The 24,566-nt window shown below is 41.1% G+C and overlaps 1 protein-coding gene across 1 annotated transcript; it reads right to left on the bottom strand.

The window, feature by feature from the left end:
* Positions 1 to 726: 726 nt before the first annotated feature.
* Positions 727 to 17,856, bottom strand: UMPS (uridine monophosphate synthetase). Its single transcript, XM_037525408.2, has 6 exons — positions 17,646 to 17,856; positions 11,225 to 11,378; positions 8,590 to 9,261; positions 7,085 to 7,260; positions 5,034 to 5,148; positions 727 to 2,587 (listed from the first exon to the last, which is right to left on the bottom strand). The coding sequence occupies exons 1-6, from the start codon at positions 17,799 to 17,801 to the stop codon at positions 2,418 to 2,420; spliced, it is 1,443 nt and encodes a 480-aa protein (XP_037381305.1). The 5' UTR covers positions 17,802 to 17,856; the 3' UTR covers positions 727 to 2,417.
* Between the last annotated feature and the right edge of the window lie 6,710 nt (positions 17,857 to 24,566).

Here is a 24,566-nt window from a genome sequence, read left to right on the forward strand (position 1 = left end):
ATTTTTATTAGAAATATTTCCTCCCTCTTCCTAAATCTGAGGTCCTCCAGTCACACCCCCTTTGAAAAAGATTATTTATACAAGAACTGGGGTACAGGCCAGAAGTGTAGGAGGGTGGGGTGAGAGGATTCACCAGAGACAGATGGGGGCAGAACAGGCAGACTGGCCAACACTGCTGAGGGGAGCAGCGGACAAGACAGGAGAGGTCTGCCACGCCATGTGGGTATATTTCCTGGCTGGCTGGGAATCAAACCCGCACTGCAGAGGCTGCAAGCAGCTTTACGGTGCTACACTCAGCCCACCAGGGAGCGCCCACCCCTTCCATTTCTTTCTGGCCCTTTCAATTTTCTTGATAATTGTTTTTCCCAGAGGGAACTGGAGCTGTGGCACTGGAGGCCTGAGGCTTAAACTGGGTTTTATGGGGTCAGACTAATCAAGACATGTTTGAGAACTAGAACAGACTAGTCAAGAAAATGTTTGAGATGTGTATAAGTTGGATTTGGGGTCGCGGTGTGTTCCCTCGGTGTCTGGGCCAGCCGGGAATCCGGGCCAGCGGGCGGCTTCGCGCTCGGGCCCGCCTCGGTGTCTGGGCTGGCTGGGAATCCGGGGGCTGCGGGCGGGCTTGCGCTTCGCGCTCGACCTGCCTCGGTGTCCCGGCCAGGCCGGGAATCGAGCCCGCGCCGCGGGGGCTGTGGGCAGCTTCACGCTTGGCGCTCAGCCCGCTGCGCCACTGGGGGGGTCCCCCGCCTCTTGTGCTTCTTTCTGGCCCTTTCAATTTCCTTAATTGTTTTTCCCATGAGGGCCCTGGAGCTGTAGCACTGGAGGCCTGAAGCTAAAATTGGGTTTTATGGGCTCAGACTAATCAAGAAAATGTGTGCAGGCAGAGGTTGGATTTGGGGATGTTTGGGGTGGACTTGGCGGCTGGGAATCGAGCCCGTGCTATGGAGGCTGTGGGCAGCTTCACAGCTTGGCGCTCAGCCCGCTGCACCACCAGGGGGGTCCCCCACCTCTTCCGTTTCTTTCTGGCCCTTTCAATTTCCTTGATAACTGCTTTTCATGGCGGGAAAAGCAGGAGCTGTAGCACTGGAGGCATGAAGCTTAAACTGGGTTTTATAGAATCAGCCTAATCAAGGAAATGTTTATTAATCAAGGATATGTTTATTTGAGAACAGAAGTTAGATTTGGGGCCACAATCAAAGGATAGGGTGTGTTCCCTCAGTGTCAGAGAATAGGAGAGCTGTAAGGGGCTGAAGTCATTTGTTCAAAAATTCTGGATTGGTTGACAGGCGTCTTTAAAACAAAGTTATAATTGTGAGCTCTTTTTGTAATGAGCAACAGAGATGGCATTATCAGAGAAAGGGTATTCTTACACAAGGAGTTAAATCAGACTGCTTTTCACCTAGACCTTCCAACATGGCAAGATGGAATAGGCTGTGAATTACTAGAGAGGGGAGTGGGGGGTGATCAGGGATGGAACAACTGTTGACTAAGTGTCCTGACATCTGCTGTGGGCTACAGGTACGACCATACAAGGCCAGCAGGTTGAGTATGCTGGTGAACTGAAGCTTCAAACAAGTGCCATCCTGTCTCTGCTCAAACTGGGTTTTGAACATGCAGAGTAGGGGCCATTCCAAAATACTGGAAATCTAGTCAGAAATTATGCTACACATGTAAAGGTGGAGTGTATGAGGATAGGTGGATGTCCCCAGTGGAAACACAGAAATGTCAATGACAGCGGCTGCTGGACTCCTTTGTCTCATTTCTTGCCAAGGTTGACTTCCCATGTCAATGACAGAACAATTATGTGGGATCCTTAAGCAAGCCTCCCAATGGACTCATAAACAAAGCAGCAGTCAGTTCACTTGTAAACCCAATAGTGGGAAAGGAAGCTATGCGACCGAGGTTCAGCACAGGCCCACAACTGCTGCCTGCCTAGGGCAGAAGGTGAGGTGGAACCCGCTCCACTTGCTGCAGTGAGAGCCAGACATTGGCTGCATGGACTTCGCTATGGTTACCTTGCTCTCTCTGGTGAGTAACAAGAGTTCAGGGAACCAGCACCATTTGTATACCTAAAGTATCACACTAGACACAAGAAATGGTGTTCTGGGCTTAGCTTAATATCCTAAACTTTTTGTCTCATGGCAATTAAAAGAATCTAAAGCAGTTTGATCTAGAGCTAGCTTCCAAATTTGAGGATATCTCCCTAACAAAGTCAGGGCTGAGATTGTCCAGCCAACATCAGACTCAATAAAAGAACACCTGAAAATAAACTATAACAGTAGTGCTTATAAGCCACTCAGTATTTCCTAGAGCCCAACACCCCAGATGTCACAATACAAGGTCCCTGAAAGAATCCAAGCAGTAGTAAGTCTGCTTATTTCAAGCCAGTGCATTTCAGGCCTTCACAAAAAAAACATTCAAACACCAAGTCTACTCAAGTAAGCTTCCCAAGCAGCTTTTCGGTACATCTCAGCTGCTGCCAGGCGATTAGCTGCTGTTATTATGCCCCGACCTACAATGATGATATCAGAACCTCGTTTACCAATGACTTCTTGTGGGCTGTTGTACTGCTGACCAAGATTATCCCCTGCAAATAACACAAAAGTCAGTTAAATAACAGTATAAAAATCAGAAAAATCTGTCACTACTTTTCTAAAATAGTATCTAACCTGCTTTAATAAAAAATGATGTACTTTCTAGTTCCTTTTTGTACACAGGTGAGTCAAAGCAGGCTTAGGGTTTCTACATAGTCTGAGCGCTTGATGGGCTTTTGGCAGAAAGGTTCACTTATGTGTAATGAAGACTTTATTGACGGGCTTTTCTGGTGTCTATATAGATTTGGATTTAAGTTTCATTAGGAGAGCTGTCTGAACTCTGATAAGAATAAAAAGTTCATGTCTGAGTTTGGTTTATGGAGAGCCGGAGATTTCAACCGGCCTGCAATTGTATTTATCCGCCTGTCCATTTGGAATTTGGATCAGCAACTTAGAATTGAGATGTTCATGTCTTGTTTTTCCTGCAGGTGTTGCTATGGCTTTATTTTTTACTGTCTACTGTAGGTGCTTAGGCCAGTAAATGGCAGTTGCAGGGAGAAGCATAGAAGACAAGCTGCTATCATGGATATACCGAGGGGCAGGAGTATATGACACTCTTTTAGTCTCTCTGTGGTCCCAGATCTGAGACTTGGCAGCCTGTGAGTATGCTTCACAGCGCCAGTATGGATCCCAAAGGGTATGGGAGGGGCACAGTCTAGAGCATTTTTGCCATTGCCCTTCTAGTCTCTGTGGCATTCCAGCTCCTCTGCACTTCACCTGGGTCAAGGGCAGTACCCACCTCACCATCTCCTGCATACCACCATTTCAAGTCCCTCTTCCATCCAACTTCAGTCACACTAATGCCTGTATCCCTTCTAATAGTTTAAGATGTAGGGGGTGCCTCAGTCTTACAACCACACCATGGGATTCTCAGTGGTATATTAGCCCAGGCTATTTGTTCCTCTTGGGAACAAAACAAGGAATCTGGCAGTGAGGCCTCCACTGCTTTTTTTTCCTTTTTAAATTATGCTGTTCTAGAAGCCTTCTGCTATGGTTTTTATTAAAATGGTTTTTATTTCAAATCCAAGATGCTTTTAATTAGCCCTAGAAGCTTAGCTCTCAAAAGTACTATTTAGTCAAAAGAATTGTGAGGGCTTATGAGAAAACAGTAAGAGTTTGACAAGCAGAGTGCTTATTCTGTGCCAAAACACTTTTAAGGGCTTCTAAACATGAAAGTTCCTAAACAACCCTATAAAGTGAATGTTAACTCCATTTTACAGACTAAGAATGAGACTAAAAGTAAAATGACTTAGATACGTGGTCACTAAATGCAAGTGTCAGGTATCCACATTTATTTCAAATGTGGGGCTAAAAAGAAAAAGGCCAAAAGTTGTCAAGTACTACTATAACAGCTTAGATAGGTGCATCTTTCTGCTGAAGCCTACTGGGGGGTATATGAAATCTATAATGGGAAACCATGTAGAAAACCTCTAGTACTCTTTAACTCTGATGTACTTTTACCATTCCTTGATTTATTTGAATTCTCAGTCTAAGGCACTTAATTAAAAATGGCAAGATGGTACTATAAAGACCCTGAACACAACACCTCCTACAGACACATCAAATGTACAACTATGTATGAAACAATTTCCTCCCAAAAAACCCTGCTAGTTGAAAAGCACCTCCACATAGGACAAAAGGACCACAGCAAGGCAGAGACTTCTCTTGCCAGGAACCCAGCAGTGACCCATAATGGGGAGGGGTCTGTACACCCTTAGCTTATACCCAAGGATTGACGGGTCTGTGCCCAGTTTTGAAAAGCATGGGGCATATATCCAGGGTAACTCAGAGTGGTAAACTGACAAGTCCCTCTATAGAGAACTTGCAGGCAAACTCACCCTAGGACCGAAGAGACAGTAATCTGAAAGCACTGGGATGGCATGTGGAGATTTACTTGCTCAGTGTGGCATGCCTGATGTATGGGCGAAGGCCAGTCAAGACTTCCAAAGATGGAAGCATGGTCAGGTGCCATATTTATACCCTTTCAACCTTCCTGGCAAGGATGGCATGTGCACGTAGAGGAGGCGCTCCCCAATGAGTTTCTGAGGATGGCAAGCAGGTACCAGTTGCTAAAAACTAATCTCAGGTGTGCCTTGCCCCCTAAATTCACCTACAACACAGCCAAAGTCTTGGGCACAGTCTACACAGAGAATACCTTTTGAGCCCCTGATCCTAGTAGACAGGAGGGGCCTGGCATTCTTGGGCCCACAGGACTACAAAAATCTGAAATACAGGACTCTGGAAGGCTAATATCTTCTCTACACCCTGCTCCCCAACCCCATCCTGGTCAGTTGCACCAGGCCAGAGGACTCATGTTACTGTTCTAGACAAATTTTCTCTTTAGCAAAAAACAACTTTAAAATAACACACAAAATTGTGTTATGCTCTAACTTGAGTAAGAAGCATTTTGGAGAAACTATGATAAATGAATAGATTTACCTCCTGCTTCTAAATGAACTCCTGGAGTCAAGTGAAGAAATTCTGGTTTCATGCTTACTCGAGAGGCAGAAATAAAACCAACCACAAATTCAGAATGCTCCTCAGCCATTCCAACCTAAATTGAATGTAATAGGACAGATTACAAGAAAGCAGTTAATCAGAGGATAAAGCAAAAACTATTAATAAGAAACTGCTATGTTATAGATGTCCTTTCTCTTATCATTTAAATATAAACTCCATGTCTGAAACAGGTCATCTTACACATGAATCTATATACCCGCTCCATAAAGAACTCTAGATAACCCTTCCTGGGCCTCCCTGGTGGCACAAGGTGTTAAGCACCGCACTACGAAGCAATCCGAAGCCTCTGCAGCACAAGTTCGATCCCCAGCCCACCAGAGAGCAACTCACATAACAAAGCAGACCTCTCCTGTCTCACCCGCTGCTCCCCTCAGCAGTGTATTTCAGTCATTCTGCCTGTTCTGCTCCCCACTCTGTCTCTGGTGAATCCTCTCACCACCCCCAGACCTCTGGCCTGTACCCCAGCTCTTGTATGCATAAATCTTAAAAAAAGATTACCCTTCCTGCCAATTAGCCATAGCCTAAAAATTTCAATAGGATGTATATCTAAAATCAAAATGTTACATAGCTACTTATTTGTAGTAACACTGGAGGAGGGCCTACTTCCAAAAAGGCTTTGAGGTGAGTACGCTAGAAAACACTGCAATGGCATAAAACCATATTCAAGACTTAATGCCTAGGTACAGAGGAGGCAGCTAAACTTCAGTTAAAAAAAAAAAAGACAGCTGCCTTATAAAAACCATTACCTTACATTTACAGAAGTTTCTCTAGGTTTGTTTACTTGACTATCTAAATTGGCTATTCCTTGAGGGTCACAGTATTTCATTCTTGCCACGAAATAATACCACCTACAAACAAGTGCTATCTTGTCCTTAAATCAGACTCCCAGAACACACAATATTGGACTCATTTGTAGACTCACTCTTCTTCTAAGTGCTGGGAAATCAGATATTTGTGGTTTATTCGCAAGTGGGATTTAAACTTGACCTTAGGGTCATATGAATTCTTCACAGTTCCATGGACGGTCTTTGGAAAAATATTAAAATACAATTCCTGGGCCTCCCCTGGTGGCGCAGCAGTTGAGTGCTGGGCTGCAAAGCTACCCACAGCCTCTGCACCGCCGGTTCAATACCCGGCAGCCGGTGAGGGTCCCACGTGGCGCGACAGAGCTCTCCTGCCACACCCGCTGCTCCCCTCAGCAAGGTATTTCGTTAGTCTGCCTGTTCTGTTCCCTGCTCTGTCTCTGGTGAATTCTCTCATCCTCCCGCACATCTGACTGTACCCAGTGCTTGTATAAATAAATAAATCTTTTTAAAAATAAATGTCTTTAAAAAAATAAAAATAAAATATAATTCCCATGCCAATTTTTAAAGTCTTTAAATTATCTGTAAAGGTGAACTATCCACCTTTCTAGGTGAGTGTGCAACTATGAAACTTAGATAACTAAAAAGTTGTTTACACATTTTTCTCTATCTCATTTTATGGGGAGTGGGTATCAATGTATATGGTGATATAAAAACTTTTAATGATGGGGGAGTTACTAAAACAAACTGCCTGGACTAAGAACTTTCCCATATGTAACACCAATTAAAATCAATTAATTGGTGCTGCCTGAGAACGTGCCTATCCATATGACTTGTGAGACTGGGAGAAACTACATGACTGGGAAGAAGCTCTTCAGTTTCAACTGATGGTGACAGGAAAAAGACAACTTTGGTATTTGACTAATCCGTTGCCATATTATCTCTTGGAGTAGAATTCAAATCTCCCAAGTGTCCACTATAAGATAAAATGATGAGGGAACTCTAGCCAGCTAATATTAATATACTATCACATTGATAGCTGATGTCGTTTTTTTGGGGGGGTGGGGCGGGGGCAGTTTCTAGACTCCAGAGTAAGGTCTCTTCTTTCCCCACATGCAGTGTAATAGCCCCGGCAGCCTTACACACCCCATTTCCTCTGTCACTTACTGCGGCTTTCGTGTAGTTCCCAGTGGCCAAGGAGTCCAGGGAGCTCATTTCTGCAATGAGCAGGCACCCCCGGTGCAATGGCAGGCCTACTTCTCTCAGGCCTTTCACAACTCCTGAGCCTGGTACCACATGAGCATTTACTAGATCAGCCCACGAAGCTATTTTAAAGACACCACCTAAGAAAGGGGAAAAAGATATTTGCTAATTTTCAAACAATTTTTTTTGTCCGACCAACCAATTATAAAATAATCTCTAGTAACATGTTAATGAAACACTTCAACAATTTCGGTGCTTATCAGTTGACCTATGGTTCCATCTGTGAAAAATATATCTACCTGGAAGCTAGCTGAGAAATCACAATGAGAAAAAACTTTCAGTTCTATACTTAGTTTCTCAGTAATATTGATGAAACTGCTTTTCCTTGCAGGTTGAAGTGCCCACCAAGTGCTGGGCAATTAGAAGTGGACTCCAGTGAAAGAGGGCATTTATTGTGGCTGAAGATATCAACATTCTGAAATTCCTCTGAAGATGACAAATTTTCATTCTTCAAGGATCTCTTAGTAACTTCACTATCTCTTAAATCTACTTGTTAGTTCTCTTTACTTTTTCAAACTTCAACAGGCAATTTATTCATTTTAAAAGCTGACAGCAACAACCCTAATTAATCTCTGGAGGAAAAAGCCATATATAAACATGCAAAATGTCAGTATAACTCAGTTAAGCAACCAGTAATTGTATGCCATCTTAAGCACAAGAAAGTCACTTACAGACAAATCTACCCTAAAGAAATAGCTTAAGAAACGTACAGATTATTTTAAGAAAAACCAGCGTATCTCAAAAGACCCACATAAATGTTAAGTAACATGAAATGTCTATAAAGTTAAATTTAAAAAAAAAAGATACATACAATTTGACACAAGTTTACATAGAAGGATGGGTAGAGAAGCATTTCTTCCATCCAACATATGCTCTACTTTGAGTTACTAGTTAACATAAAAAGAGTAGCTATCAACTGATCTTTTCATTCTGAAAATAAATTTTATGACTCTATACTGCTTTTTAAATTGTTTTCAACATCTGCAATTTTCATTATTCAAAATATTAAGCTCATTTTCTGGCACCAACACACCCACTTTTTTTTGTTGGGGAAACTACCCTCAACCACTTCTGCATTCAAGAAGTTTAAATATTGTTAACAACTACACACTACCAAAGATGGGACATTATTTCCCAGGCAAGCTAATAAGGTATTCTACACCACAGTGACCGGGTTGGGGTAAGCAAGGAGTGTGCCTACCTGACAAAGAAGTCAAGAGAGAATAAAGCAAAGTAGAGAGATGGAGAGAAAAAAGCAAGTCCAAAGAGATCCCTTGAGCTTCTGGATAAAGCCATGTTTAAGGCCTGTTCTGGCTGGACTTTTCAGTGATGTGAGCCAATATATTTCTTTTTCTTCACCCAGTTTTAGCTGGGTTTCTGCTTCTTGCAGATTCCTAAATAATACTTACCTTCATACTGCTTCTTTACTGTGTTCCCTATATCTGCAAATTTCCGGTCTTCAAATATTAAGAACTCATGGCGTTTTGCCAGAGTTGTTAACTCCTTCATCGTATCCAGAGTAAAATCATTCAAAATATCCACGTGAGTCTTGAGCATGCAGATGCTGGGCCCAAGAGTGTCTGCCAGCTGTAGCAGCTGTCTGGACTCTGACACATCAGCAGACAGACACAAATTGGTCTCCTTCTTCTGCATAAGCCTGAGCAGCTTTGAGGCAACAGGGTGGATCCCAGGCAGTTCTGCACGTGCACCAAAGCTGAGTTCTTTGGGTGCCCTCTTTATTGAGGAGAGAGAGCCATTATGATCATCTGCCACAAAAACATTCTTCTGAATAAACTGCTTCACTCTCTCAACCATCTCAGCATCAATTTTTTTCTGTTGCTCAAGAATTTCCAGCATTTGGGACAACGTACACACTGCATGGAGACGAATCCCCTGCGCCTGCAACTTGTCCTTGCCTCCTTGCTCTCTGTCCAGCAGCACTATCGCATCAGTGACCTTCAAGCCCTCCTTCTGAAGAACCTCAACAGTTTCCAAAACACTAGATCCACTGGTAACAACATCTTCAATTATCAAACAGGTTTCTCCTGGATTAACAGCCCCTTCTATAAGACGCTTAGTACCTAGAAAAAATTGTTGATTCCAATTTAAAATTATGTACTTCATCCAACTCAAGATGCATCATACAGTATAAATTTGGCATATATTTACCAAATGGTAAAAAGATGATCTACATTTTACTTTCTGATAATTTACTTTTGAGCTACTTTATTTCTGATGTGTCATGTTTACTATTTTGTAGTGTGTCTATCCTAGAAATGTCAGTTACAATAAAATATAGCAAAACTAGCAAATTATTTTGCTAGTATAAACACATACTAGTTGTTTTATGATCAAAATTTCAAATATGGGAATCCTTTAAGCAAGATCACCTGTAAAGGAGACTTATGAAATAACCCAATATCAAAGAAATCATTCCTTTTCCCATCAATAAACATGATCATTATTCAAGATCAGACAATAAACTTGCTTTTTAAGAATATAAATTCAGGAAGGAAAATATCCAGCAACTAATTAGACTAGTCACTACCTATTTATTATATAATGCAATGTGACCAAATATTCTTATTCCTCTCCAATCCTTAAAATAGACTTTTCAGATAACCTACAAAGTGTAAACAAAACTTAGGTTGTGAATTTATAGTCTCATTTTTTATATGCCCCACCACCCAATTGGCTTTATTTTGAAACAGAATTGGTGGACATGTTGCTCACTTTGAGCTTTACCATATGTACCATCTTTGACCTTTCTCATTTTTCACTTAATTCCCCCTCCACCCTCAACTCACAAGCTTAACTAAATCAGATTAGAATATAAGATTGAGTACTTAACAAGCATATTTACACAATGATTTCAAGATAGAATGAGGATGAAGAAATAATTGTTTCTTATGGACAGGGGTTCACATGAACACCGCTTTCCAGCAGTGTTTTTTCATATATATTTTTGTAATGGACAATCCCAATCAAAACTAGACAATATTTAACAAAACACACTTAAATAAAACACCCATGTTTCATCTATAACCCTACCCACCCACCTCCCCCTAATTTTTAGCAGCAAATCCCTGACACCCAATTTCACAGTTTCACAAGTTTTTGTAAAAAGCACTCTTAAGGACAGCACTATCTCACCAAAATAAAAGCAAAAAAAAAAAAATCCTATTAACCCCTCAATATCTTCAAATATCAAGTCAATTTCAATAAGTACTCTTTTTTTTTTTTTTTTTAAAGATTTATTTATTTATTTATACATACAAGCACAGGGTACAGTCAGAAGCGCGGGAGGGTGAGAGAATTCACCAGAGCCAGAGTGGGGAACAGAACAGGCAGACTGACTGAAATACACTGCTGAGGGGAGCAGCAGGTGCAGCAGGAGAGGTCTGCGCACCATGTGGGACCCTCACCGGCAGCCGGGGAGGTCTGCGCACCATGTGGGACCCTCGCCGGCAGCCGGGGATCGAACCAGTGCTACAGAGGCTGCGGGCAGCTTCGCAGCCCAGCCCTCAACCGCTGTGCCACTAGGGGAGGCCCAAAAAAGTACTTTTTAAAACATGTGGGTTACCTGATAATCAAGGGCCCATCAAAAAAACCCATACATTTAGAATTTCAATTAGTTTTGTAAGTAATTTTTTATTTATGTATTTCTCTCTACGAAGTTTAAATATAAACATACCTGGCGTGGCAGACCTCTCCTATCTCGCCCGCTGCTCCCCTCAGCAGTGTATTTCAGTCAGTCTGCCTGTTCTATTCCCCGCTCTGTCTCTGGTGAATCCTCTCACCCTCCTGCACATCTGGCCTGTTCCCCATAAATAAATCTTTTAAAAAATATATGAAAAAAAAATAAATATAAACATACTGTGAAAGTATGTGTTTTTACAATATTTGGCTCCTGAGAGGAGTTGGTGGGGAAAAAACAAACAGCACTTGGTCATAACATAAAGGACCAATGAAAACATCAGTGTCTAGAAGAAGAAAAGATTCTATCAGGTCATACATATCAACTTATTACTACTTTGACTTTACCATATTCTTTGGCTTCTTTCCTTCTAATAAGCATGGGAATCTGATTGGTTGAACAAATAACTGTAGCCAGAGGTAAAGCTGTGTAAGGCACTCCACATACAGTGTCAAAGTTGATCCCTGCATTTTGAGCAGTTTGGAATAAAATCTCAGCAACCTGTAAGAAAATGAAGACATAAAATATTACTATTTTAAATGTATAAATCATGTACCAGGTATTACAGAGTAATAACCTGTGAGAGAGTCTCAAACTTGACCCAAAAAATGCAAATGACTTTTGTTAAATTATCCTCTCCATAACCCCATTACAAATGTAAAAGTGAAAATACAAAAATGAATTTTAGCGGGCTAAATTGAGAGTCTGCTCTTAGGGCAATGTGTTAGGGAAAGCCCCAAGGCTGACCCTAAAGATTAAGGACAGCCTCCAGGCTTCCCAGTTTTCCTTAGCAATCCACATTTTGGTCACCTACTAGCTATACTCTCTGGCTAATTAATTTAATAAACACAACATTGAAACCATATGAAATGTAAATGTTTCCATAAGAAAGTTTTACTAGAACACAAAACAAATCAAATTGAAAAAAAACTCACAAGATTTTCATAAATACAGTCTATTGTGTGACATACATCTTGTAGACTCCTTTTCCACATAAATCACATTTTAATGCTAGAAATGCTTACTTCCACCCAACACCACTCTATTTTTTTAAAAAGAAAAGTAGTAAGAGTTCTTTAGAGAGAACTAGATCAGAGGTCTTCAAAATATTATGCTCCTGTGCTTCTCAAGACCTGGCAAATCTGAGTATTTTTAAGTTATAAGACATTTAATTTCTAGAGTACTGAAAAATTAACATACAAATGAACTAGAACTGGCACATCACTTTTTTTTTATAGAGGCATGTTTTTATTTATTTGTTTGTTTGTTTTGTTTATACATGCACTGGGTACAGTCAGAAGCACGGGAGGGTGAGAGAATTCACCAGAGCCAGAGTGGGGAGCAGAGCAGGCAGAAGGACCGAAGTACACCGCTGAGGGGAGCAGTGGGCGGCAGGAGAGGTCTGCTCCCCTCAGCAGTGTATTTCAGTCTGCCTGTTCTGTTCCCCACTGTCTCTGGTGAATCCTCTCACGTCCTGCACCCCTGGCCTGTATCCCAGTTCTTGTATGCATAAATAAATAAATCTAAAAAAAAAAAAAAAAACTACATTATGTATACAAGAGACATACACCAGACCTAGAAATCGAACAGACTCACAAATAAAGGCTGGAGCAAGATATCTTAAGGCAATAACACAAAGAGAAAAGGGAGTAATGGCTATTCTCCTATTTGATAAATAAACCTTTAGTCAAAATAAGGTAACAAGAAACAAAAATAGGTATTATAATCATTAAGGGAACAATCAATTAAGATATGCACCCAATGCAGGTATACCTAAATATATAAAATAATTAACAGACCTAAAGGGAGACACTGACAGCATTGCAATCATAGTAGAAGATGACAACATATCACTTTCACCAATGGACAGATCATCCAGACAGAAAATTAATAAGGAAAAATGGTCTTAATGAAGCAATTAACCAGATGACCTAAATATTTTCAGGCACTTCTATTCCAGAAGTAATGAATACATATTCTTCTTAAGTGCACATGGAATATTCTCAAGGATGTTGGGACAAAAAACAAGTTTCAATAAATATAAAAAGTCTAAAATCATATCAAGCATCTTTTCCAATCACATGTTATGAAGCTAGGACTCAACGGGTGGGGGTGGGTGGGGAGGGGTGGGGGGTGTACATCTCATATCCTATGAGATCTACCAAAAGTGATATTAAGAGGGAAGTACATAGAGGCCCACATAAACAAACAGGAAAAAATTTAAACAATCTAACTTTACATCTGAAGAGACTAGGACAATAGTAAACAACAACAAAAAAATAGTAGAAGGAAATAATTAAATTATAGCAGAAATAAATAGAACCAAAAAGATCAATGAAATAGTTGGTCCTTTGAAAGAATAAACAAATTTGATAAACCTCCAGCTAGACTAAGAAAATAGAGGAGAAAAAAAAAAAAAAAAAAAAAACAATTAGAGGGCCTCCCCAGTGGCGCAGTTGAGCGCTGGGTTGCGAAGCTGCCCGCAGCCTCTGCAGCGCTGGTTCGATCCCCGGCTGTTCCCCGGCCACCGGAGGAGGGTCCCACACGGCGTGAAGACCTCTCTTGCCACGCGGACCTCTCTTGCCACCCGCTGCTTCCCTCAGCAGTGTACTTCGGTCCTTCTGCCAGCTCTGCTCCCTGCTCTGGCTTTGGTGAATTCTCTCACCCTCCCGCGCTTCTGACTGTACCCAGTGCTTGTATAAATAAATAAATAAATCTTTAAAAAAAAAAAAAAGAAATGGAAGGACAGTCCAGAGTCATGGACTGGAAGAACAGATCTTATTACAATGGCCAAACCACCCAAGCAATTTACATATTCAATACAATCTCTACTAAAATCCCAATAGTATTTTTCAAGAAAACAGAACAACAAAATTCTAAAATTTGTACGGAACAACAGAAACTCCAAATAACCAAAGCAATCCTGAGAAAAATGAAAAAAACTGGAGGCATCTCACTCCTTGACTTCAAATTATACTATAAAGCGGTAATAATCAAAAACAGTATGCTACTGGGAGAGACACACACACACAAAGGAATAGAATTGAGAGTCCATCAAAAGTAAACCACCACATACATGGACAGCTAAATTTTTGACAAAGGAGTCAAGATCATGCAATGGAGAAAGGAAAGCCTCCTCAACAAAGGGTGCTAGAAAACCTAGACAGTTACATGCAGGGAGTAAGAAAGAAAAGCGGGGCCTCCCCGGTGGCGCAGCGGGGTTGAGTGCAGGGCTGTGAAGCTGCCCGCAGCCTCTACAGTGCCAGTTCCATCCCCACCAGCCTTGGAGCAACCCACATGGCGAGCAGACCTCTCTTGTCTCACCCTCTGCTCCCCTCAGCAGTGTATTTCGTCTGTCTGCCTGTTCTGTTCCCCGCTCTGCTTCTGGTGAATTCTCTCACCCTCCTGCGCATCTGGCCTGTACCCCGGCTCTTGTATAAATAAATCTTTTTAAAAAAAAAAGTGAAAACCATTATTTATTTAAAAAAAAATGTGATATAAGACCTAAAACCATTAAATACCAGAAGAGAACTTAGGCAATACACTCCTAGACATCAACCAGAAACACCTTAGGAATCTCAATTCCAATGGCAAAGGAAACAAAAGCAAAAATAGGACTACATCAAAAGCTACAAGTTTTGTACAGTAAAAGAAACCATCACAAAAAATGAATAAAAGCTACCAACTGGGATAGGATATATCCTCTTCATACATCTCACAAGGACATAATGTAAAATACATAAAGAATCCATACAAAGACCTTATTAGAATGGGCAAAGCAATTTACATATTTAATACAATCTCTACTAAAATGCCAATAGTATTTTTCAAGGAAAAATACTCAACAAAAACCCCCACAAGTAACCCAATCAACCCAATCAAAAAAAAGTCAGAGAATAGGCCACTTCTCCAAAGATAATATAGACTGACAATAAGCACATGAAAGAATGCTCAAATTCACCTATAAGTAGGGAAAGGCAAATCAAACCACAATGAGATATCGTACATTGTGAGAATGGCCTATTTCAAGGACTGAAAACAAATATGTTGGTGAGGGGTTGAGAAAAAATGGACTCTGTTAATGGGAAGGTAAATTGGTGCGGCTGTTATAGGGCAGCCCTGATATTGAACGGGATGCCTGACGGTGGGTCCCCACCCGCGCGCTTAAAAAAGGACTTATTAATACTCCACTACAGGCATACACAAAAGGTTAATAAAAGGTTTATTTAAAAGGGAAAAGGAAATAAGGAAAATGTACAACTCAGGGAGAAAATAGGGAAATAAAGTCTTTTTTTTTTTTTTTTTAAAGATTTATTTTTTTTTATTTATTTATACAAGCACTGGGTACAGTCAGAAGCGCGGGAGGGTGAGAGAATTCACCAGAGCCAGAGCGGGGAGCAGAACAGGCTGACTGAAGTACACTTCTGAGGGGAGCAGCGGGCGGCAGCAGAGGTCTGCGCGCCACGTGGGACCCTCCTCTGGTGGCCAGTGAGCAGCCGGGGATTGAACTGGCGCTGCAGAGGCTGCGGGCAGCTTCGCAACCCAGCGCTCAACCGCTGCGCCACCGGGGAGGCCGGGAAATAAAGTCTTTAATGCGTCCTACCCGATCCGCCGACCTGGAAACCCAAAGTCACTCTCAGAGCTGGCCGGACGCTGCTAGCTGATGGAGAGCCAAAATGGGGACCCCTCCAAAGCCCACGTGTCTGCCTTTATAACAACTTGGCTGCTTAACCCCACCCTCAGGTCCCAGCCACCTTCCCTTTGGTGGTGAAGGGATTTGGAGTTCCCAGTGTCTTTGGCTTTGGCCTGGGGTGGGGGTGAAGTCCACAAAACCTGTATGAAATTAACTTTAGGACATCCTTTCCCCCCTAACACGGCCACTATGAAAACAGTTATGTAGATAAAAATGGAAATACCATTAGGACCCAGCCATCTCTCTCCTACGGATTAATGTGAAGAATGAGAATGCCAATTTGCAAAGATTTATGCAACTCTATGTTCACTAGAGCAGTATTCACAATAGCTAAGACATGGAAACATAAATGCCCATTGAGAGATGACTGGCTATGGAGTCCAGTTCATTAATGGAATTAGGACTACCCAGGTATTTAAAAAGATGAAATCTTGTTTTTGCAACAACATGGAAGGAACTTGAGGTGAAAATGCTAAACAAAACAAGAAAGTAAAAGACAGATGGGTTCTCTCATACATTGACTATAAAAGTATTCAATCACAACAAAACAACTCTTAAACTCTGAAAAATACAGGGGTTACAAGAGGGGTAGGGCATGGAGGTAGGTGGGAGAGAAGGGCAGAGAGAATCTACCAGATAGTGGGAAGGGCACTAGAACTTTGGTGGGGTGTGAAGGGAGGCCTACAAACAAATGGAGGTGAAGATTTATATAATAAATTTATATTATTTTATAAATCAATGGTAAATTAAAAACAAATTCCCTGAGCAGACAAAACCAATTTAGTCTTACAAGCAAACCTTGATTGAGCCTATTTGCAAGAGGAACTTCACCTGAGTCATTTCTTGTCTAAGCCTCCGGAAATAAGCAAAACTCACAACTGTTCCCAAGGTTATTAGAAAAACCAAGGAAAATTCTAACCTTTTAACCAATCACTCCTAAGGACAGTCACCCCTAATTATACAAGCTGCTTTTTTTTTTTAATAGAGGCATGCTTTATTTATTTATTTGTTTTGTTTACACATGCACTGGGTACAGTCAGAAGCGCGGGAGGGTGAGAGAATTCGCCAGAGCCAGAGCGGGGAGCAGAGCAGGCAGAAGGACCGAAGTACACTGCTGAGGGGAGCAGCGGGCGGCAGGAGAGGTCTGCGCGCCATGTGGGACCCTCCTCCGGTGGCCGGGGAGCAGCCGGGGATCGAACTGGCTCCGCAGAGGCCGCGGGCAGCTTCACAACCCAGCGCTCAACCGCTGCGCCACCGGGGAGGCCCTATACAAGCTGCTTTTTAGCAGTATAATCCCAAGTCTCATTCCATGTTTGGGTTTGAGTGCTGTTGGTCTGCAAACTGCCTTTTTGGTGTGTGCACGATAAACTTTTGCTAATTACTACTTTGGTGATTCACTGGTTTTACTTCTGTTATTTCTGAAGAGCATTTAATGCTAATTCTACTGCTTTCCGGGGTTGCAAATGCTGAGAAACCCAATTTGCATGATTAAGTACACGTTACAGTCAGGTGCTTTGAATTCCTTCCTACTTAACTACCAATCCTTCACACCCTCACCCACAGACTCACCAAGATCTACCATGAAAAATTTTAAGAACCGATGACTTGTTAAAAAAAAACACACAATTTGTCATAATCATTCATTTTCTCAGCAACGACACGATGCATCACCGAAGATTTGGCAGCATTGAGTAATTTTGAACGGTGAGAACAATCCAATCCACAAGTACACCTGAATGTATACATATACATATTCATTCTCTCTCTCTCTCTCTTTCTCCTCTCTCTCTCTCTCTCAATACACAGAACTCCTTTCAAACTACTGTGAAAGGAATAGCCACAAAACGAGTTTCCAGCCTGCCAGTGGGTTCAAGAAGAGGCTGCTCCTTAGAACTCCAAAAACCTAATAGTACCTGGCTTTTGTTCTGCTCTAACCGACCCTCCAGGCCTGTCTGGCTCTTTCTGCTCTCACTCACAGTGCAACTCCAGTTCCACTTTCCCCACAGCCCTTCACAACCATCTCTCCTAGACGCGTTCCAGCCACCCAGCCCTGCCTCCACTTCCCGGGCTGGTACCTGTTTCAGAAGAGGCGGTCGAGACACAATGCCCCGCAGATCGATATAGACGGGGGAGGACAGTCCGCTCTTCAGTACGAAGTCTCCAAACTTGAAAGCCTGCATGTCGTACAGACTCGTTACCAAAGAGCCCAAAGCTGCAACCACAGGCGCCATGGCGGTGAGCTCCCATGTGGCGTGAATCCGGCGGCGCCCGTCGCGCCGGCGCACTGATGGCGTCGCGCCGGCGCACTGATGGCGTCACTCCGGAGTCCCGCCTCTTCCGCTCCCCTTCCCGGCGCGTCGCCGCGCGCTCCCTGCGCGCCAAAAAGGCGCTAGGCTGTGGGCTTCGGGCGGTGGCCGCGGGTGTGGCGACCTGGTCGTCGCTTGACCGCCTCTGGATAGGATCGCAGCAGTTTAATAATTAGACTGACTGCTGGATCATAAAGTGAAACCTCTCAAGAGAGTTTTTATAAATCCCGCCCACTTTGTATCGCCCAATGCTCGCTTAACTCGTTCCCTTAATTATCTCTTTTCTTACACCACGCTTGTTACTTAACTATTATTAACCAGGAGCCCGCCGCGCCTCCCACTACCGCTTTTCCACAAATTACTTGTTAAGTTCTGAAAAAGCGAATATTACTTCAGGGCATCTGGTTCAATTTGCACATGGCCTAGGAAAAGGGGCAATGTAAAGTACCCAAGATACGGAACTGAACTCCCCCCACCCCCACCCTCAAGGTTTTCTTTTATCTACTTGCGGTTAGTGAAAAAGAGCTCAGCAGAACATTTTCACTGAGCACATAACTCTTAACCTTGAGGATAGGTTTTCTGATTTGCAACTCTGCGCATAAAATCCGTTTAACTTTGCTAATTTCATCACAGGTTTTCTAAGGTTGATAGTAATTGTTCATTACCTGTTCTGTAGGTGTTATAGGACAGGGAGAGGGGCAGCCCAAACCCCGCAAACCTGCCTATTCTACATGGGTTCTGCCATCCGCCGCATCAACACAAAACATAGGAGACTTTAATGGGAAGGAACTTTAATAAAACTAGGAAACAATACAGGTAAGGCAAAGAGTCTAGTTTCTAAATGAAGCACCCAAAGTTACCCATCCCCTCGTGGGTAAAAGTCCATCCAAATGGGATTGGCCCAGAACAAGGCCCCAAAGCCTGCTACAAGTCTAAAGCATCTTCCAGTGGGGACCCACAGAAAAGGGTCACAAACAACCGGATAAGCCCGGAAGGAAAAGAGCAAAATCAACATCAAGATAAAAGCTGCCATTGTCACCTCCCCATGGGTCTCACCCACATCTGTGTCACCCCGTCCACGACCAAAAGACAAGCGCAGTTTCTTCACGTGTCTCTAGGCTCCATGCGCCTCCTCCAGGTCTCCTGGCTCCATCTTGCTTCCTTCCTTCCTCAGTCTCTTCTGCAGCTTCCTCTCTCCCTGCTCAGCTCCACCCTTCCTTGGGTGGGGCAGGGAAGCTGGAACCTCCCCCTTTCCTGGGGACCACCCTGTTACATAGGTACCACGGAGTCCTGGAAGAGGATATGTGTTTTATCCCTGTTAGACTATCTCAAGCACCTGGCACATAATGCACAGCGAATAGACTGGGCGGATAATAGAGGATGAATTGATCGTTGTTGAGGTTATCTGGGACGATACTCTTGGGAACCTATTAAAAAAAAAATCCAAGCATGTTTGGGCTTTACAAATAAACCCCTTACAGCGGGGCGAAAATACCACTATAGATAGGAGGCAAAACTTTACCTTATGGAAGGGAAAATAACCCTTAAAACCACAGGAGACATGATTATTACTCATCAAATTGATCTTGATTTCATTTCTAATTTGTACATGCCTTATATTTTTCTCTGAAGAGATTGTGCTGACCTGCCAGTGTAAAAAGCCATGCTTTTGATAGTTCTTTCTCATTTCAAATAAATGCAGTAAAATCTTGATGAACTAAATGTCAAATGTTAAACCATTTTTGTGGGGGTTTTTTGTGACATAAGCTAATCAAAAAGCTTCAATTTCTAACACTCTGTAATTGATAGTGTACGATGAATTAGTCTCACTTGCATGAGGGTGGCACACAAAGACCCTTTCAAAACCTGATCTTGTCTGCCTATGCTAACCCAGACTTCAGTGTGATGCATAAAGTGAGATCCAATCCAAATGACCTGCCACCTTTCTAACAGAGTTGCCATATGAAACACAAGAATGAAGTTAACACACATTGAAACCATGGCCAAGAACAGCAGGGCAAGCTGGCTGAAACAAGAGGGGGTAAAATACAATCTGTCATAAGTTGTGTCAGAGCTCAGACCCAAAAAGTGCTCACTGTCCTTGAAATGACATCTCATTGCCTGGACCAAAAATAAACACAGGACATGAAACTAAAATGCCTGTCTCGTGGTTAGACAGACAATATTCAGAAATAAGGGGTGCTCATTATGGTAGAGTTCTGGACCCAAATTTGAGTTACACCATGATTTAGTAGAAAGCAACCAATCAGACTCTACCATCTTTCATTTTCTATATTTGTTCTCTAACCACATAAGTATTTTCCAAAGCCCGATCTACTGGAAAATTGATTTGAGAGTCATGCCTCCAGTCTCCTGCCAGGTGACCTCAAATTAAATTGGTTCTTTTGTCAAAAGCTTATGGCATGGCTTTTTGGTTTCTGTGTCATCTGGTAGCAAGCCCATATTTGGCAACAACAATTGAGGCTTATTCCACATTTTTGGAGAGAAAAACACCTTAGTAGAATACATCTCCAGGGTACAAAGTTATTGTTTCCTTTTAAAAATCCTGGGCAAAAAGTGCGGTAATAACAATGATGTAATGTTTTCAGCTTGTCAATGGCTTTCATATATTTTGAGGGAGAGAAAATTACTCTTTTCTTTAAACAAAGGTCTAAATTAGAAAGAAAAGATCACCAGAAATAATACCTTTAGTATAGTATATTTATAGGAATGCATAACTTGTGAGGTGTACATTTTGAAGTTTCATCCATAACTTATAACATTTATTGTAGTAATTAATAACAAGACAGCAGGTCATCACTTTACAACATTACACATGAGTGATTTGGACTTACAAATAAAATATTTACAACCTACCTTTACAAAACGACATTGTGTGCATACAAAATGAACAACTGCAAAAAATTTAAAAATAATAAGACAACCAAAAACCCAGAAGATACACTTAAGGCAGACCAGCAAGACACTGAAATAATTAAGGCTGTGGAATTCTTCTGCACCTTGAAAATATAGAACTATTTATCAATACTGTGGAGTGATTTTAAATCAATTTTACAAGCCTGATGGAAGTATGTACTATATGCATATGTGTAATGGTCCCTATGGGGAAACCTGTCCACTTATGGATAAGGCCCTTTATCTGAATGGCCAGAGAAGCCCACCCAAACTCTCAAGAGACTTGGTGGGATGGGGGTGGGGGGTCACTCAAAACCAAGAGGTACCAATGCAGTTTGCAAACTGACTATTAATAATTCAAATACAGAAACTTTTGATTCCAGCTAAAAGTAATAACCTAAACAATGGTTCCACTTTGTTTATTTGGCTTTGTGGGCTTCAAAAGATAGCAAATTAATTCCCAAATGAGTAGAATCTCTCCCCACAAATCAGCTCTAATGGTTTTGAATGGCCTTAAATGGTTTTCCAGTAGAAAAACTGACCCATCTGGGCTGTGGATAGATTTCTGCATATGAGCATAACATATACATACATAATATACACTATATACATGTACAGATGTACACATATCCATGTTTTCCAAGTTTGTAATTTGATCATTACTGTTCTCTGACTAGGATCACATTCTGAAGAGTATGTTTAGTTTGTTTTTTTTTTTTTTACAGCCTTTACATTCGTCCTAATCACTAATTTTACTCACCTTCCCCATAGAGTAGGCTGAAGTTTGGCAGAAACAGAAGTAAAAGCACCAGGGTCAAAAAAAGCCAAACACAGAGATGACAGATATGGCTTAAGTTAGGAAGAGAAGATATATGTTTTGTTAACTTCAAATTCATCACCATAGTTGTTGAGATTGTGATAATAGTCCCTAATGCTAGTGGATTCACTTTGTGATAGAAAGTAGGCATCGATGGAACTCTGTTATGCTAGCTCTTCCTGGGCTAGCAAGTTCACTTGCTTAAATTAAGCCTCAGGAATTGGGACCCAAGGATTATTTGCACTTTTCCCCACCACCCTCTCTTTTCTCGGCTACTGGCACTATCCAAAATAACAATTTTTGAATAAACAGTGAATCTTGATCATTTGAATAAAAAGCCAAATCTGATCACATTTTATAAACCCTCAGCAAACAAGCTGAGAGGAAAACGCAATAGCTTATGTGTATTTATTTCAAACTTTCCATAAATGTCCCTTAATGATGAAAATCTGCCTCTGGGAAATTGCCTTTTCCGCTAACATCCCTATATATTGAAAATGAGGAAGAAATGCCTTTCATAGAAAATATGACTGATATTTCTGTGTTCTATTATTTCTGAATAATTTTCCATTAGAAACATCCGGTTTTACAGACAAATCGCAGCCCTTTTTAACCCTCGAGAATTAATGTAATAACTGAGGGTCTTAAGGATTTTAGAAAATAAGTATTAATATGGTAGCTTCCCTTTTCTTGCTAGAGTATATGTCAATCTCAACTTTCCTAAACCCACCCCAGGTTCAAGCATTCATTTCTAAATGATCCCTAGATTTTAAGTATTTAAGAAAAGTCATAATGCAAATACATTCTCTGAAAGCTCACATTTTCATTTGCCTAATTCCAAACCCCACATAGATGCCACACAAGAGAAAAGGAGTAAGATCCACATTTCTTAAAACTAAACAGGATGTGGTGAGTTTGCTCTTTTGCCAAACTACAGAGACCTCTAATGTTTGAAACATTTCCTCTTTTATCAAATTCATGGGACAAAGTTTTAATTAATAAACAGCAATATCTGCCATTAATTTATAATATATTTGCTCCCTCATATTCTCACAAATTTAAATTTCCACACTCTTCCACATAGGCAAGAAAAAAGTAATAACTTAATAACTAACTCATGGAAGTTTAATGATGGAGACTATAGGAAAGCAAACAAGCTACTTCTGACACACCTAATGATTTAAAAGAAAAAAGAATACAAGATTTTCCCTCCCAAAACTAGCACTTTAACTAATTTTTAGACCTTTGATTTGCCTCTTCTATAGATGCTTGTGACACTCTGCAGAAAAGAATTGTAGTGTCAGAAAACCTTTTATTTTCACTTCTGTTTTCCCAATGAGAAAAGTGTCTGTTTGGGTTTTTCATCAATTTTTCCAGCACATAAAGTTTGAAAAGAAAAAGTAACTGTTGCTTTGGAAGGCATCTTACTCTGCGTCTGCCCTAAGAAATACTGGAGAAAACAGTCTTTTTTTGACATAAGACTTCATCAACTCTCCTAACCTTTTCCTGTAGACAAGCTTTTAAATGACTGAAATTACAGGTTAAGACCAAATAACATTTAGACAAAGAGCACCTCGTACTTCCAATTAAAATCAATTTACAGAATTTAATCTTATGAGTTTGCAAATGGTATCTAAAGACATGAATATTGAAAACTTGGAATGTTCAAAGTTACCATCAATAAAATTCTTAGCACTGGCAGTGTGTAGCACTTTTTAAAAATCAAAGTATTTCCTAAGCATTTCCTACTAAAGTATTTTCCCAACATTCCCTATGACATGAATATCCTCCCTCCTTCCCCCCCCAATACCCATTTTACCAATGGGGGCATTTGGGGCAGGAAAAAACAGACTTTCTGTAAGAAAGGACGAATAGGAATAGCTGAGGTTGAAACTCAAGAATTCCTGGGCTCACCCTATATTCAGATGTTTTTATTTAAAAGATATTTAAAAATAAAGAAAAATGCTGTAATATCAGTAAATCTAAATACAATGAACTTCTTTATCTCCCATCCTCCCCTCTGAAAGGCACTACTATTTATAAAGTCTTTGTGAACCACAAAGCGGTGAAGCCAGCTTTCCTCTACTGCCTCCTCTACTCTCCCAAGGGTGTTTATGGCTGTGAGAGACCTAACGGTGCCCCCAATGTTGTATTTTTTTTTCTTAAAAATGTTCCCATATTCAGATGCAAGCAGATATAAATCTATTTAATCTGAAATAAATGAAAAAGATGCAGTAAATTGTTATACCTTTTAAAATTATTATGGGTTGTCCCTGATCTTTTCCATCTTTCTGCATCCTACCCTTACAAAACAAAACAAAACAAAACAAAACCCAAAACCCACTGCAATGAGTATAAGCCAAGAAAGCAACTTGTGACTTTAGCCAACATTTATTTTTCTCATTCCGATTGGAGGTTTTCTCTCACTAATTTCTAGTTAAGTCTTGACTTCAAGAACTACCTTAATTATAGTAGAAGTGGACTATCTTCTCTTCCCTACTACCAAGTATAAATATTTTTGCCAAAACAGCTATTAGAAAGTGGTCCCTGATTTTTCATTCCTTCCTAAGTTTGCCTGCAGAGCAACTTAAAATACATTTTCCAGTCTCATCTTCTAGGGTTCCTTGTTATTTCCAACTTGCTGTGCCCATTTTTTTGAATTGGGACCACTATCTTTTCCCTGTTGGGAGGGACCAGGGGTTTTGCAGATAGGGAGCCTCCCTATTAATTTTCTTCAGTTTTCAAACTATATAAAATATACCCCCTTTCTCTTGGGGCCTCTATTAAATTCATTCTACTCTAATGATTGTACTTTGGCTCCAGTTAAGAGAATCATACTACTTTTCACTTCTATGTCCCTCCTCTCTTGGCTCCTGTCTCCTCACTTCCCCAATACATGTATTTGGGGTGTGGGATTCCATGCAACCTCATGTCTGAACCATTTCAACTTTGATTCA

This window comes from Talpa occidentalis, unplaced genomic scaffold (assembly GCF_014898055.3).
Source record: "Talpa occidentalis isolate TD23 unplaced genomic scaffold, MPIMG_talOcc4v2.1 talOcc4.4, whole genome shotgun sequence".
Classification (NCBI taxonomy): domain Eukaryota; kingdom Metazoa; phylum Chordata; class Mammalia; order Eulipotyphla; family Talpidae; genus Talpa; species Talpa occidentalis.

Bases quoted from the DNA above. Each gene is read 5' to 3' on its own strand.
- UMPS (XM_037525408.2), bottom strand. From the start codon at position 17,801: ATGGCGCCTGTGGTTGCAGCTTTGGGCTCTTTGGTAACGAGTCTGTAC. The intron at 9,262-11,224 runs GTAAAGTCAAAG...AATTTTTTCTAG, and splicing joins GAAAGAAGCCAAAGAATATG to GTACTAAGCGTCTTATAGAA. The intron at 7,261-8,589 runs GTAAGTATTATT...CCCCTTTCTTAG, and splicing joins AGTAAAGAAGCAGTATGAAG to GTGGTGTCTTTAAAATAGCT.